General features: G+C 48.0%; 1 protein-coding gene across 3 annotated transcripts; it reads left to right on the forward strand.

Moving 5' to 3' along the window:
• The first annotated feature begins 377 nt into the window (after positions 1-377).
• Positions 378-12638, forward strand: C5H1orf116 (chromosome 5 C1orf116 homolog). 3 transcript variants are annotated; one of them, XM_081493634.1, is made up of 6 exons: positions 384-826; positions 1018-1746; positions 4629-4807; positions 7002-7187; positions 9541-9718; positions 10919-12638. In XM_081493634.1, exons 2-6 carry the CDS (start codon positions 1614-1616, stop codon positions 12427-12429), a joined length of 2187 nt encoding a protein of 728 aa, XP_081349760.1. In that variant the 5' UTR covers positions 384-826; positions 1018-1613; the 3' UTR covers positions 12430-12638. The 3 variants fall into 3 exon arrangements, with proteins under 3 accessions (XP_081349761.1, XP_081349760.1, XP_081349762.1); XM_081493635.1 differs by lacking the exon at positions 1018-1746 and having other exon boundaries at positions 378-826; XM_081493636.1 differs by lacking the exons at positions 384-826; positions 1018-1746; positions 4629-4807 and adding an exon at positions 1942-2058.
• Positions 12639-14326: the final 1688 nt, after the last annotated feature.

Below are 14326 nucleotides of genomic sequence, written 5' to 3' on the forward strand. Positions count from 1 at the left end.
TTATGCCAAAGTATCTGAAATATTTCATAATTTTCAAAAAGAAAATTTTTAAAAAAAGGAAAGAGAGCAATAGTAAGATTATTTTGTCTATGTCCCTACTTCTACCTGGGAAAAGAAAGGGGCTCTTCCTAATTATTCTAATTTTACTATAAACTGAAAAACTGTTCACAAACAAGACTATGACTCCTCTCATCTTTGATGTTAATGCTCATAAGTCAATTCGTATTTTTTAACAAATGTTCAAATTGCACACCTATGAAGCTGGATCAGCTTCAGTGACTGAATCCTTGGGTGTAACTCTAGTTGCATTGAACTTCTGATTTGGAGATGTCCTTCCTGTTTTGTTAGTATTATGACATCATACATATTTGAATGACACATCAGGAAGAGAGATCATCAGTCAGCTGACTAAATGTTCAGTCAGCTCTGTTATCCACATGCACTCATAGGTGCTGAGTTATTCCAGGCTTCCTCAAACCTCCTTTCTCCTCACTAGTCCTGCCCTGCATTTTCTGTACTTTAGCCCCATGATCACTGTCCTTCTGCAATGATCACAACTGCAGAGATCACACAGGGAAAAGATGAAAGTCGTGTGTCATTCTTGTTCTAAAGGGCAGGAACATCTTCAAGACAGAAATGAGGCAAGAAGGGTGAATCTAGGCATTAGAATTAGACCTGCACATTATCTGTGTACTTCACATTTCCTACTTAGGATTTTTCTCCAAAATAGAGAATGACTGGCAACATATTGATACAAGGCAAACTTGACGTCATACTGCCTGAGTTGAAATCCGTGCTCTGCCACGTCTCAGCTGCATGATCTTGAGTAAGTCATTTCTCCTCTTTGTAAAAATTTGTATATTAATAGTGCCTACTTTTCAAATAAAGAATAAATGAAATGATGTATGAAAATGCTTAGCACAGCACAATTCCCAGTGCACAGCAAGAGCTTAACAAAATGTTGGCAATTACTATGTGCATTGATTTTAATTTTTCTTCCTGCCCTTTGGTATCGAGGATAACACATATCCAGGAAAATCCAGTTTCCAAGCAAAAGGTATATCTGGTGAAAGTGATTGCCATTCCTGGAGGAAGATTCCTTCCTGAAAGCTTTGGATTCTTTCACCTACTGTCTTCGCCCTACTTTCTTCCGGATGTTTTAACTACAGTTGCCAGAAATCTGCCATTGGAAGGAGATAGGAGTTGCAGAACTGATTGGTCGCTTCTTTCGTTTTTATTTCTTCATATTCATTGCTACCTTCCACACACAGCTAAAAGACCAGAGACCCAAATGACGGCGTACATGTTCTCTCCTTCATGGCTGTCCGGTCCCTTTTTTCGTCAGAATAGGGATCTCTTGGGAGAGAAAACAGTTTTATTTCCCCCAGAAGGTCTTTGTCACGGTGTCTCAGACGCCTTCATCCGTGGTCCTGAGTGGAGCTGCTAGGATTATGAGCTGCCAGGAAAACACTTAACGATGACAGTGACTCTGAAAGACTGGAAAAGCGACTAGCAAAACTGGTCACAAAGGATTTTTACCTTGAAGAATTCAGGGGAATACTTCGAGAGGAAGAAGGCAGTTACAGATAGAAACTCGAGTTTCAAACAGACGGATGGAAAAGCACACTGCCCAGTGGACTGCGTTACTCTATATCAAGATTTTTAAAAGGGATAACATTCCAACTCTCCTCCAAGCCTCAGCCCAAACCAGCCGCCCCTCCTTCCTGCCCTCGACTACGGTTAAAGGCTCTCTATTGGCTCTCAGCGAGGGAGGGGAGGGCAAGAGGCGATTGGCTAAGTGAGCCGACCCCGCCCGCGCCCTCCCCGGGGAAACAGCTGGAAGCAGACGTAGGGAGGGAGGCCTGGGATTGGCTGGGAGTCGGGCAGGGTGGGGTGAGGCCGCGCGGATGAAGCCTTTACCTGTCCAGGTAAGTCAGGAAGAGGTCAAAAGAAGAAAACAGTAGGAGACAGGGCACGCTGTCTCTGTCTCCGTCTCTGCCCTTTGTAATACGAGGGTATTCTCTTCTTTTCCTCTCTTCAGTCACCCGCCCATTGAAGGTGAGTTAATTACTAACCAACTATTGCTTACTCTGCAGCAAGAGTCGGGGTCTTCGTGGGAAGTCAGAGCTACAGAATTGAGCCCTTTATAACGCAGCTGGGGGACTTTCCTCTCTCTTCCTCAACTCTCTGAGTCCAGTAGTGGACCAGAGTAGGGTGATAGCTGGAGATAGGTGTGCTTTTGTGGAGACGGGGGCTGAGATGCATTTTTTTTTTCATCTGCCTGTTTAGGTTGGATAAAGCATATTGTGCAGGCAATAAGAAAAGAAAACAGGTTTGCTTTAGATATTTCCATCTCTGAGCAATTGAAATTGAGTTGTGCTTTTGGAAGAGAATAGTTGAAGTAGACAGAGTAGAAATGGAAAATCGCCCAGGGGAGGAAAAGTGCTTTGGTTTTCCATTGCATTTCTAACAGGAAATTTTCCCATAGCTTTATCAACTCAGTGTCTATCTTTATTTAAATAAAAGGTGCGGTATGTGTGTGTTCAGTGTGTGTGTGTGTGTGTATGTGTGTGTGTGTGTGAGATAATGGAGCTCCTTGTGGAAGGGTATGTAAGGTGTGAGCCATGCTAGGTTGTTTGTAAGGCGCTGTGAGGTTTGGTTACATTGGAAAAACTCCAAGTCAGGCTACCAGCTCATCTTTGGAAACCCACGGATAATCTAGTTGCAAAGTCAAGCCTATTTGAGTTCAACTTCATTAAATTTCTTACTTTGCCTGTTAATATACACAAGGACTGGCAAACTGGAAGCTACTCAACTGTGCCAGGGCCCCACCCACATTAATACTTCACCATAGCATGTCAAGTCTAGTAGGAATTCCGGGAGGGGTTCAGGCCAAAGCATTGTGGCAGAGTCCAGAGAGGAGAACCAGACCAGTGCCGTGGTTTTGTTTTGCGTTCCTTCAGGTGTCCTGGTTGCCAGTATGTGTGGCAAGATTCCCCATACAGGGACACTGGGTGTAGAAGTCAAGTCAGAGTAACAAGTCAGCTCTCCGTCATCTAGCTTGTGGGGGTTAACACTCTGTTCCTTAACTTCACGCCTTTTCCTCCTACTTCCAGAAAAAGGGAAGTGGGAAGATCTAGTGTCAGGATCCCAGACCCTGGCACGCAAGCCCTGAATGAATATATTGGGTTTCCTCCTGGCACCTGAACCTTTACGCTCTAGCTCAGCCCATACCCTAGAACTAGCCCACCAAGCTCACTGACTGAGGGCTGCCATAGATGGTGACCTTGTCAGCAAAAAAGATGAGCTGTGATGTCAAGCAAGGCTCTTCTGCACAGGGGATGTTTCCACCCCGCTCTCCCTCAAATCTACTGGTGAAAGAGGCAATTATATAATTGCCTAAACTTACATGGAAACCTGCCCATGTGCTTGTGGAGAGGGAGATGGATACAGTGGAACTTTTAGTCTTCTTGGCCTCCTTAAGATGTTCTCCAGCCCAAGGCACATTTGACTGGTCAGCAGGAGACCTGGAGACCTGGAGATAGGAAACCTCTTTGACCACTGGGGAGAGAGATGAGTTCTTAGAGGATTTGGGGGTGGTTTCATGGGAGGAGGGTGACAAGGAGGCCTTCAGACTGTTAAGGAGGTACAGAGAAGCCAAACAGGAGTGGGGCTGGAGCCCTCTTCCCACCCCACCCCATCCAGATGCCAGAATGCCACATGCCATTTTTTTACTCTCCTCCAAGGCTTGGCTGGCTTCAGGGAGTAGTTAATATTTAATATGCCTTTGCACGGGTGACCCTGATACAGGCTGTGCACATCTCTTAATCCATTCCTTTCTCCCCTCAAGCTGCCCAAAGAGGTCAAGTGTTCAGAGATACCAAACTCTCACCTTGACTGTTTTGCCAGTTTCTCCACTTATCAAGTAGAAATACGTTAAGTTTCAATAGCCGCCCTGAAACAGCCCTCAAGTTTCAAGGTTGTAAAGTTGGTGGAAGGAAATGCAGCATCCAGGTCAGGTCAGCCTGGTGAGAGATGGAGAGGGAGTGGGAAGAAGAGAAGGCGTCTTCACGGTTCAGACATTTGGGTTCAGGACACTAGGTGTGGAGAGGAGGCGCAAGCACATTGGGGCTCATTCAGCTTTGGTTTCAGGTTCAGGTTAATCTCTGTGGTGATTCTGTCGTGCTTGAGTGTCAGCAGCATTTGATGTCATTTCTTTACTCTGGAAATATCTGTTGTTGGGACAAAAAGCTGGCCTGGATGCATAAAGCTGAATCAAAAGAGGATGTTCTCAGGGTTTTCAGTTTTAGTCGGAGTGGCCAGTGGTCCTTCTTTAGGTACATGGCCCTCTTGCGTGTGGAAAGCCCTTCTAGCCTCCCTCTAGAAGGGCTGGGAGCCACAGGCTGTCCCATAGATGCAGTTATATAGATCGTTTCCTACTTCCCATAGGAAGAGGAGTTAGAAAGAACCCCAGCTTTCTTAGCTGTCAAATGAAGAAAATGTCACATCCTGCCTAAGCTAGCAGTTTTTTAAAAAAACTCAATTAGCATATCTGAAAGCACTTTATAAGCTATACCCTGCTGTGTTTTTTGAAGCTGTGCTGTTCATATTGTTCCTATCTCTTCCAGCTGCTTCAAGCCATCCTTGGTTCCAAAGTGAGAGTGTGTTAGGCTGCCCTGGGAGGAAAGAGAGGCTAGCAAACCCCTGTAAAGTCCGATGCATGCTTGGAAGAACAAGGCAGTCATTTTTCTCTGAAAGGAAAAGGCAACATCTGCTCATCTATTCAGAGAACATTCCATTAACTACAGTGAGTCACTTTTAACAGTTACTGCCCCAATGTTACAGATAGGAAAGCTAGAGCCAATAAAACAGACCCTTGGATCTACACTGACTTCTTGGAAACAATACCTTTGTCTTAATAAAGTTTTGCATGCCCTGGGCCTACTGGGTGCTAATAAATGTTACTGTAACTGAAAGTATTTCCCAAAACTCCATTAAGCCACATATTTTATGGGAAATAAAATATTTGAAAAAGAGCTTGAAGTAATAGTGTAGAAGCCAAAAAAGAGACCTTCCAACAGTGCAATTCAGTAGACTCTAGAATGAACAAGTTTCTTCATCTAGCATTTTTTGAGTGCCTTCATGTACCTAGGCTAATGAGAGATGGATCTTCTTTGTCGAAATGGTCTCAACCCTACAGAATGTTAGAAATGAGTTAGTACTTTTGGAAGTCAGTGGCCTAGTCAGTCATTAATGGAGAGGCTAGCTGAGGTGACTGAACTTCATCTCGCATTACTTCTCACATTTGTTTCATTGGGGTTTTGGATAATGGGGAACTAGTGAAGGAACTCGTGAAGGAAACCCAGGAGTTATCTTCACCCATGTTGATTCATCACTGGACTTCATCTCCATCCCCTCTGGTTCCCTCTCTTTCTCCTAAGAGGCTGTGGACCCTCATGAACTACACATATCTTGCTCATAAGGGATCCTCCCTCTTCCTTCTCCATTGTTCTGCCCCTCCCTACCTGTGGCACGTGAGGGCCTCCTCCCCAGCAGGAGAGGAGCTCTGGGAGGCCTTGTGCTTGTCAGCTCGAGGTGGTTGGCAGGCTGACTCCCCCAGCACAGCCCAAACCTGACTTGAGCATTGGAAGAGGCTGAAAAGACAACCTGCCCTAGAATCTAAACCCCAAGTCTCAAGATGTCAAATAAAATTCGGTTTTCCAAGACATTTTACCTCGTACTGGGAGAGTAGGAAAGATGGTAGAAAATAAGACACGGCATTGTGAGGAAAACATGGATTCAGAATCCAACAAACTATATTCTAATTCTAAACTCTTCCCCCATGTCCTTTCTTGATCTTGGAACTGTCTTTTAATCTTAATTGTTCTAGAATTTCATTTTAACATAGGAGAGTCACCTTTGGCCTTTCCAACTCTGATGGAGTTTTCCCCACGAACAGGAATATGAAAACCCCTGGGACTTCCTGAAGATAGATGGCACTAACCTTCCTTTGCTACTTCTGTTGGCACAATGAAATTGAAGCTGTTCTTTCCCTATGAGTTGGAGTTGGAAGGAAGCTACCTAGGACTTTGCTCTTGTTCACTTGAGACAGGTTAGGGAACCTCATTGGGAATAAGTACAGTCTCAGAGGGGGTGATGCATGAGAGAGGAACTAGGTCTGTGTCAACCACTGGGGTGCCATGCACACACCTCCCAGACTTGGGCAATGATGGTGGCTGTGGTGGGCGTCATCACGATGTTGATGATGTGGCTATGGTAGCAGCTGACAATTACAAGGCTGCACACTGCACAGAGTGTTTTAAATGAAGTATCTCATTATAAATTCATGACAACCCTTTGAGGTAGGTACTATTATGCCCCTGTTCCTTTAAAAAACAAACAAACAACTTTTGTTTCCCTTGCTTCAGTCTACTTTGATCCAAGTTGTATCTTGTCTTTTTCTTATTACAAAAACAGTAGTAGTTACTCATTTATTCCTTAAGCATTTGCTAATTTACTACCAACTAAACTGTGCTAACTGTTCTCATTTAATCTTATTATTAACCCTATTTAATGAGGAAAAACAGACTCAGAGTAATTTATCTCAAATCACATCACTGTAAATGGTGGAACTGGAATTTGAACCCAGATCCTGCTACTCTCCAGAACCCAAGGTTTAACCCCTGTGATACCAGGGGCTAGTAATGAAAATCTAGGTTAAGTTCCCTGGTTCAGAGAAAAAAAGTAACTGAGAGAAATGATGGAGTCTCCCTTCTGCTGAACTGCTTCTCCACCACCTAAGTCTGTCCTCCTGCATGTGTGTGTCCAGCTTGTGTGTCCCTGGGGCAGGCTGGGGGTCGGGATCTGGGCATGGCTGAGCATGGCCCCTTCCAGCTCTCTGCTTGCTTGGTGTCCCGGGCGCCGTGCTGCTCCAGGGCCTGGGCAGAGCCTTGCTGGAGCCTGGCTCAGCTCACACATGGCTTTGATTCTTCTCTTTTCAGGCCCAGCCTGGGACATTCTCCACTTCCCTTCACTTCCCCTCTGGGAGCCCCTTTCACCACCCCTGCACCTTGCTTCAGGCGATGCCCGAGAGAGAGCTGTGGCCAGCAGGGCCTGGCTTGGAACCCACGACCCGCGTTGGCAGCTGCGACAGTATGATGAGCACCACCTCCACCCGCTCTGGATCTGTACGTACTCTCTGTCTGCAGCCTGGCCCGCTCTCTGCACCCTGCCCTGCCCTGCCCTGCCCTGCCCACCACCGTCCTTGCTCACTGCTTCTTGTCTTTCATCTTCCTCTTCAGGGAGTGAATCACACCAGGCAGTATTTTGCCTCTGAGTCACCCCCACTTCTATAGAGAATAGGGTGGGACAACCCCAGAGAGTAATAAGACAAATGAGACTTTTTCCCAGTTCTCATTAGGTTGGGAGGTTTAATTGAGATGAGAGAATGGGTCAATGATCTCAGGCCACGGTGGAAACAGAATGTAGATCCTTGTGGATGCCTCAAGCCCTGTGCAATGAACAGCCTTACTTCAGTCTTCAACAAAGATCAAAGAGCACAGAGAAATTAAGATCCTGGGTTCTGGAGCCAAACAGATCTGGGTTCCCTACTTAGAAGCTCCATTATCTTGGGCAAATTACTTTATTTCTTCAAGTTTCAGTTTTAAGATGAGTTTAATGTTAATACTGAATTCATAGGGTTCTTGAGAGGAATAAATGAAATACATGTAAAGCATTTAGTACCTGCCTCTATCTAGAAAAGAAATAGCCTATCTGTAAATAGAAATTGAGAATCTTCCAAAATTATTGTGTTTATTTGTGACAGGTAATAAATTGTTTTTCTGGGCATGGATTTAAATCTCAATTATTATAAGATTGGTGTCAAAGAATAAGTCTGCCCTATGTCCAAATGTAAGCATTCTTTTGTTATGGGTACTCGTCATATACATGATAACCCTTGATAATGTGTACTTTATTGCTCTATATCCTGTATGTAGAGATATTTGAAAGTTTAAAGATCATAATGACCTCCACTGAATGTTGAAGATGTTTAATATAGTTGGTGAGTTTTGATATGTAAAAATGGAATAGAAAAAGCAGCACGTAATGCACAAAAGCTGAAAGTGCAGACAATCTGTATATAATTTCTTTTTGACCATAGATGATGGGACGACAGACATAGCCTTCCATTTGTTAGGCAGAGGCCAACATGAATAGTTACATAGCACTGGACACAGAATGTGGCAGGAATTAAAGGTTGTCAAAGTGAATCCTCCACAAATGAGAAACTCAGAGCTGGAGACTTGGCATGACTATTTTAGGAAGAAGAGGGCAGTAAAGAAGATTTTGTTCACAGAACCTCTGGAGCCGGCTTCAAGGCTTCTAAGGGCTATATTTGGGACTTCCCTTGACATGTAGGCCTCCCTCAATCAACTGACAGATGACTCCTTATGGAGCCTGAGGGACTGGAAAAGTCATCCCAGCAACCATTTCCCCTCCACCTGAGATATTTTCAGGGTTTTCTCGAAATCTTTCCTGGCCATTTGAATGGGTCTGAAGAATATATAACTCTGCAGTGACTCAAACATTAGGAAGAGGGGTAGAGACACCAGGAAGGGACTCAGGCCAAGTCTCCCATCTGCCCTTTTCATTCTCCATTCAACCTTCAACTTTGGAGAGCAGCTATTCCATGGATCTTCCTGGCCTTGCAGAATCCTACAGTAAGCATTTGAAATGGCCATAGCCTGTTCTTCCAAACATGCCTGTGTGCATTTTCATAATAAAAACATGTATCTCAATTTCTGCATAATATTTAATACTAAGTTGCTCTCCCCTCACCCCATACCAGTCTGTCCACCTTCCTCCCTTAAGTTAATATTTGCTTAAGAAATCCACACTTTTTTGAATGTTAGCCAGAGCCAAATGCCATCAGGAAAGTAAATACACAAGGGGGAAAAAAATTCTGCATGGAATGCATTTCAAAGTCAAGTATAAATTATTTAGTGAATTTATCTGTGACTAGTCATGCCACTGTTCCTATTGGCCTGGCAGCGAGTAGTTGACTCTCTTTCCTGTTTGTCCTCATACTGTCCTTGACATGCCACATCAAGGATGCAGAAGTACTTTGAAAAGTTCAAAGCAACACCATTTTAGGTATTGCTTCAGGTTTAAGATCAAATCATTATGTTACACACAAAGTTGAAGTACTTGACATAGGTCACACAGAGGAAGTAGAATTAGAACCCGGGACCTTCTAATCTGTGCCCCTACACGTTCCACCCAGGACTTAACAAATGAAAAGCCCTTTGCAGTCTGCCTGCCCAGCTGTCAGAGCTGGGTGCTAGGGGGACGATAGCTTGACAGGCTCTGCCCTCCTGGTGCTTGCGGCTTCAGGAAGCAGCTCCAGCAGGTCTACAGAGTGGCACAGTGGGGAGGTGTCCAGCTCTTCAGCATTCCTTCCCCAAGGCAGGGTGGCTCTTGGGCCCCACCAGTTTCTGGAGAGCTGCCTGTCACAGCCCTCCCACCCTCTCCTCACTCCAGAGTGACAGCAGCTACGACTTCCTCTCCGCTGAAGAGAAGGAGTGTCTGCTCTTCCTGGAGGAAACCATTGGCTCCCTGGACACCGAGGCTGACAGCGGGCTGTCCACTGACGAGTCTGAGCAAGCCACAACTCCCCGAGGTCCCCGAGCACTGCCCACGACCCCGCCTGCCCCCCAGGGTAAGAGAGACTGTCCAAAAAACCGAAAAAGCACTACATGCTCCTTGCTGCTTTCCCTTTTGTCTGCCTTCTGCTCTAAGAGTCACGGGCAAAAGAAGGAACAAGCACTCTCCTCTCTACTTGTGGCTAGAATAAAGCCTTGTCCCTGGACAGAAGGAGGGGTTGTCCAAGACAGCTTCTTGTATCTTTGTATGAAGTATCAAAAGTCTGGGAGGGAAGGGGATTTGACCAGCTCCCACTCTCCTTTGGAGACATTCTAAAGCCACATGACCACCGAGGTGGGGAAGAGAACCAGGGAGGGGAGGGTGGTTGTCCCTGGAAAAACCTGAGTCAGTCTGGGGAGCTAATCTGGGTGACCCAGAGGATGAGGCTGCAGGAGATAAGAATAGGGAGGGGCTCCCTTAATTTCAGTGGGTGGCACCTTGAGGGCCTTGTGAGAGAGCGTGGAATGATGTTGCAGCTCAGTAGATGAAGACAAAGGTGGCACATAAGTGTGGCCATACATCCCAGGAAGACAGTTCCATTGGTATGAGGACTGCAATCATGTCTTCATACACTTAGCAACTATTTATTGACAATATGTTAGACCTTCTATCTTTGGTGATACAGCAGAAAGTGGGGACCTGGGACTTCCCCTGCTGCCTGGTGCTGACTTCCTGGCCCAGTGGGCCTGATGCTTATGCTTACTCGCTGGGAGGGAAGAGCCTGTATCACCCTGTGGTGCAGGGACAGCTGTGGCCATTACAGAGTCATCCAGGTATTTACAGGAAGTGGAGGTGGAAGAAGGCAGATGCCTGGTGGGGCGAGAGCAAATCACCTGTTGATGCTGTTCAAGCTCAGTGCTTCCACTGGACTCAGTTACCTAGGAGACCCGGGACTGTCCTGGATCCCAACCATCCTGTAACTGTAGAGGTTAGGAAGAGCCTGTGTCACGGACACAGAGCTGTCTGGGCTGCCCTTTCCCTCGCCACCAGGAAATGCTAATCCTTGGTTGAAAGAAATCTTCTAGGATTGATCTGTTAGTCTAAATGATACCCAGACAAGAGCGTTGTCCTTCAAGAACAGAGGAACAACAACAACAAACGACAGAAACCCGTCCACTGAGAATTGGAGATCAGAGTTTGGGAAGCATTTTCTTTCCCCTTGTCCACAGGGTTCTCCCTGCCTGCTCTTCTTCACCTGTTCTCCTGACTGTTACAGGACATCCAGAGGAGACAACTGTCCGAGGGCCGGAGCCAAAAAGAGTGACTCCATTCAGCTCAGCTCATCCCCCGGGGCCCCAAAGCCTGGGCCTCAGGTCTGGCTCCTACAGCCTCCCCAGAAATATCCACATCGGCAGAAACCAGAACCTCAGAAATAGCACCACCCTGACTAACAGCCATAATCCAGGGGGATCCGAGGGGCTTCTCTCGGGACCTGAGACAGAGCAGGTCAACCAGAGCAGTGAGCCCAGCCAGGCACTGGCCGCGCCCCGAGACCCTGCCCTTGAGCTGGACGAGGCACTCATCCCCCCACCGGAGGCTTTCCAGGACACTCAGCCGGAGCAGGGTGGCCAAGGCAGCCTGCCCAGAGGACCAGCAGAGCTGAGCCCCAGGCCCCAGATCTACCCATCACTCAGCTCCCAGAGAAACAGGGAGCCGGCTTCAGAGGCCATGTCCCAAAAAGCCAGTGAGAAAGGCTCAGCCGGGGAACCTGCACAACCTCGGCCTCCTCCCCTGGTGTCCTCTCAGGATTCAGGTGCTGGACATGTGGCCGTCCCGTCAGGGGGCCATCGAAGTGCCCGGCCAGCCCCCCTCACGGCCCCTAAGCCCCGGAAACTGCCACCAAACATTGTCCTGAAGAGCAGCCGCAGCAGTTTCCACAGCGACCCCCGAAACCGGCTGTCCCGCCACTTGGAGGCTGCGCCCGGAGACCCCAGCCCCGCCTCGTGCTCACTGCAGGAGCAGAGGAAAGCACGCAGGGAAGCGCTGGAGAAACTAGGGCTGCCCCAGGACCAGGAGGAGCCCAGCCCCCGCTTAAGCAGGCCCTCGGTCAGGCTCAAGGAGACTGGAGCTCAGGCCATGTCCCTGGCCCCAGCTCAGGTCCCCGGAAGGGCCCCGGCCCCTGCACCCACGCGGGGACCTTCTCCCGGGAAAGCGCCAGCTCTGGCCCAACCATCTTCTCCAGGCAAGGTTCTGGTTCCCACACAGGAACCCACTCCGGGGACAGCTCCAGCTGCCAAATCCACGCCAATTCCTATCCCGAAGGGCCCGCAGGCACCCAGTCCCCTGACTCAGCGAAAGCCAGACTCCCGGCTGACCCTCCAGGAAAGCGGTGTCCCTGGCCTCAGACAGATGAGCTTCAAGTCCAACACCCTGGAGCGGTCAGGCATCGGGCTGAGCAGCTACCTCGCAGCGGAGAAAGCTCCCAGCCCCCAAACCAGTACCTCTCTGGAAAAAGGCTCCTTCCTGGACAAGATCTCGCCCAGCGTCTTGCGTAATTCCCGGCCGCGCCTAGCCTCCTTGGGCACCGGGCAGGACTTCGAGGGTATCCAGGTGGGCAGGCTGGCTGACCTGGAGCAGGAGGGGCGCCCCAAGCGCCTGTCTTACCAGGGACAGAGCCGAGACAAGTTGCCCCGGCCCCCCTGTGTCAGCGTCAAGATCTCCCCAAAGGGTGTGTCTGATGAACACAGAAGGGAGGCTCTGAAGAAGCTGGGCCTATTGAAGGAATAGGCCACTGGCCACCAGACCCACCCACACAGCCCCCTCCCCACACCCCATTATTCAGGATGGGACCCAGAACTCGACTTAGCCTCCCCACCTTGCAACTCAGGAGCTAGACAGGGGTCAGCTTCTCTCCAATGGTCTCTTCTCTCTGAGGGAGAGACTGGAGCACACATTTATATTCAGAGCAGCTGTGCCAATGAAAGTGAAGTCGCTCAGTTGTGTCAGACTCTTTGCGACCCCATGGACTGTAGCCTACCAGGCTCCTCCATCCATGGGATCTTCCAGGCAAGAGTACTGGAGTGGGCTGCCATTTCCTTCTCCAGGGGACCTTCCTGACCCAGGGATTGAACCCAGGTCTCCTGCATTGCAGACAGACGCTTTACCGTCTGAGCCACACAGGAAGCCCTCAGTGCCTGTGCAAATTATCCTGAAGAGGATTTCCACAGGAGGGTGTGTGTGTGTGTGTGTGTGTGTGTGTGTGTGTGTGTGTGTGTATTATAGCCTGTATATATCACTGATGCTATTTATATGACACAAGGAGTCATTGCTCAGAATTCTGCTCTGGTTTAAAATTTTCTTAATGTCAGGTAGAGCTCAGCCTAGCCATAACTGAGTGGAGAGGCATGGCTGAGGCTGAGAAAAATAGTCATATGAGACAATAGACGTACCCGTGACATTAGGCAAATGCAGGGTCACATGAAACATGGGTCTCCCAGAATCCCCGCAGTGGATGGAGACTGGATCAGACCTTGCTGGAGCCCCCTCTCACTTCTGGCCTTCTGGACAGGGGCCCACGACCAAGGAGTCTGTTTGCCGCCCTCTCTCACTGTCCTTAGTCCTGAGGATCAGACACATCCTGACACTCTTGTTGGTCTGTGGAGGCAGGATGAATGTCTACACGTCACACTTCCCCTGGGGAGGGTCTTGTCCTTGGGATTGTTAAACTCAGTAATAAACTGTGATGGGCCCTGACTTGAGATCCCTGTTTTTCCTGCTCTGGATCTCCATCTGCACAGGACTGAAGCTAGGGCTGGGCCACCAGTGAGTTGGGAACTCAAGCCTAGAGACATTGTAAATACCAAGAAACTCTTGAAAGCCTTTGTCTATATGATTGCAAGTTATTTTTTTGATTTCCTCAATTCCTATGGAAAATCAGCACATTTACATTCTCTGCTAATTATTTATTTATAGACTGTCAGAGCTGGGAGGGGCTGTAGAGACACTCTAATCCAATCCTGTTAGGGAAGGGAAGTGACTCATCATGGCCACTGTGCCATTAGTGACAGAACTGAGATCAGAGCTGGGACTCCTGTTCCCACCCACACTGCAGGCCCCTCCCCTCCAGCAGGACCCTTGTCCATCCACAGAGCACCCTCAGGACCGGCAGTCACCAGCAGAAGTCGAACCTGAAAGCTCTTCAAGCTCTAAAGTGTCTTCTGAAACATCAGAGATTAAATGTTCAGGATCATATTTAGTGTGGTGGCTTTTTATTTAATTTGGGAAAGTAGCTGTCTAATGACTCATTATTAATCCCAAATTCCCTGACCAAGTTGTGCAACTTGCAAATACGCCAGAGGGTACTGTGGGTAGGCAATGTGGGCTTACGAATACAAGCCTGGAGATAAGACATAGCTGGACATAGCCCCTGCTTCCCCTTAGGAAATAAATACTGTTCAGAGATATGACCTGGTTGGAGTCCACGATCCCCAAATATGGGGGGGCGGATAAAGGGAATTGGGTTGAAAATGTGCCCTGTAGGTCTGCTGAGCATTTCTGCACCATGTCCTTAGGGACCCAGCACATCAACACTCAGTATTTCTGAAAATCATGAGAGGGCTAAGGTAAGGACAACAAATGACTGCACCCTGCTCTGGCATGTGGGGTGTGGGTGCATGTGAGGTGT

This window comes from Giraffa tippelskirchi, chromosome 5 (genome assembly GCF_054371585.1).
Source record: "Giraffa tippelskirchi isolate mGirTip1 chromosome 5, T2T-mGirTip1v1.2.pri, whole genome shotgun sequence".
In the NCBI taxonomy this organism is placed as follows: Eukaryota; Metazoa; Chordata; class Mammalia; order Artiodactyla; family Giraffidae; genus Giraffa; species Giraffa tippelskirchi.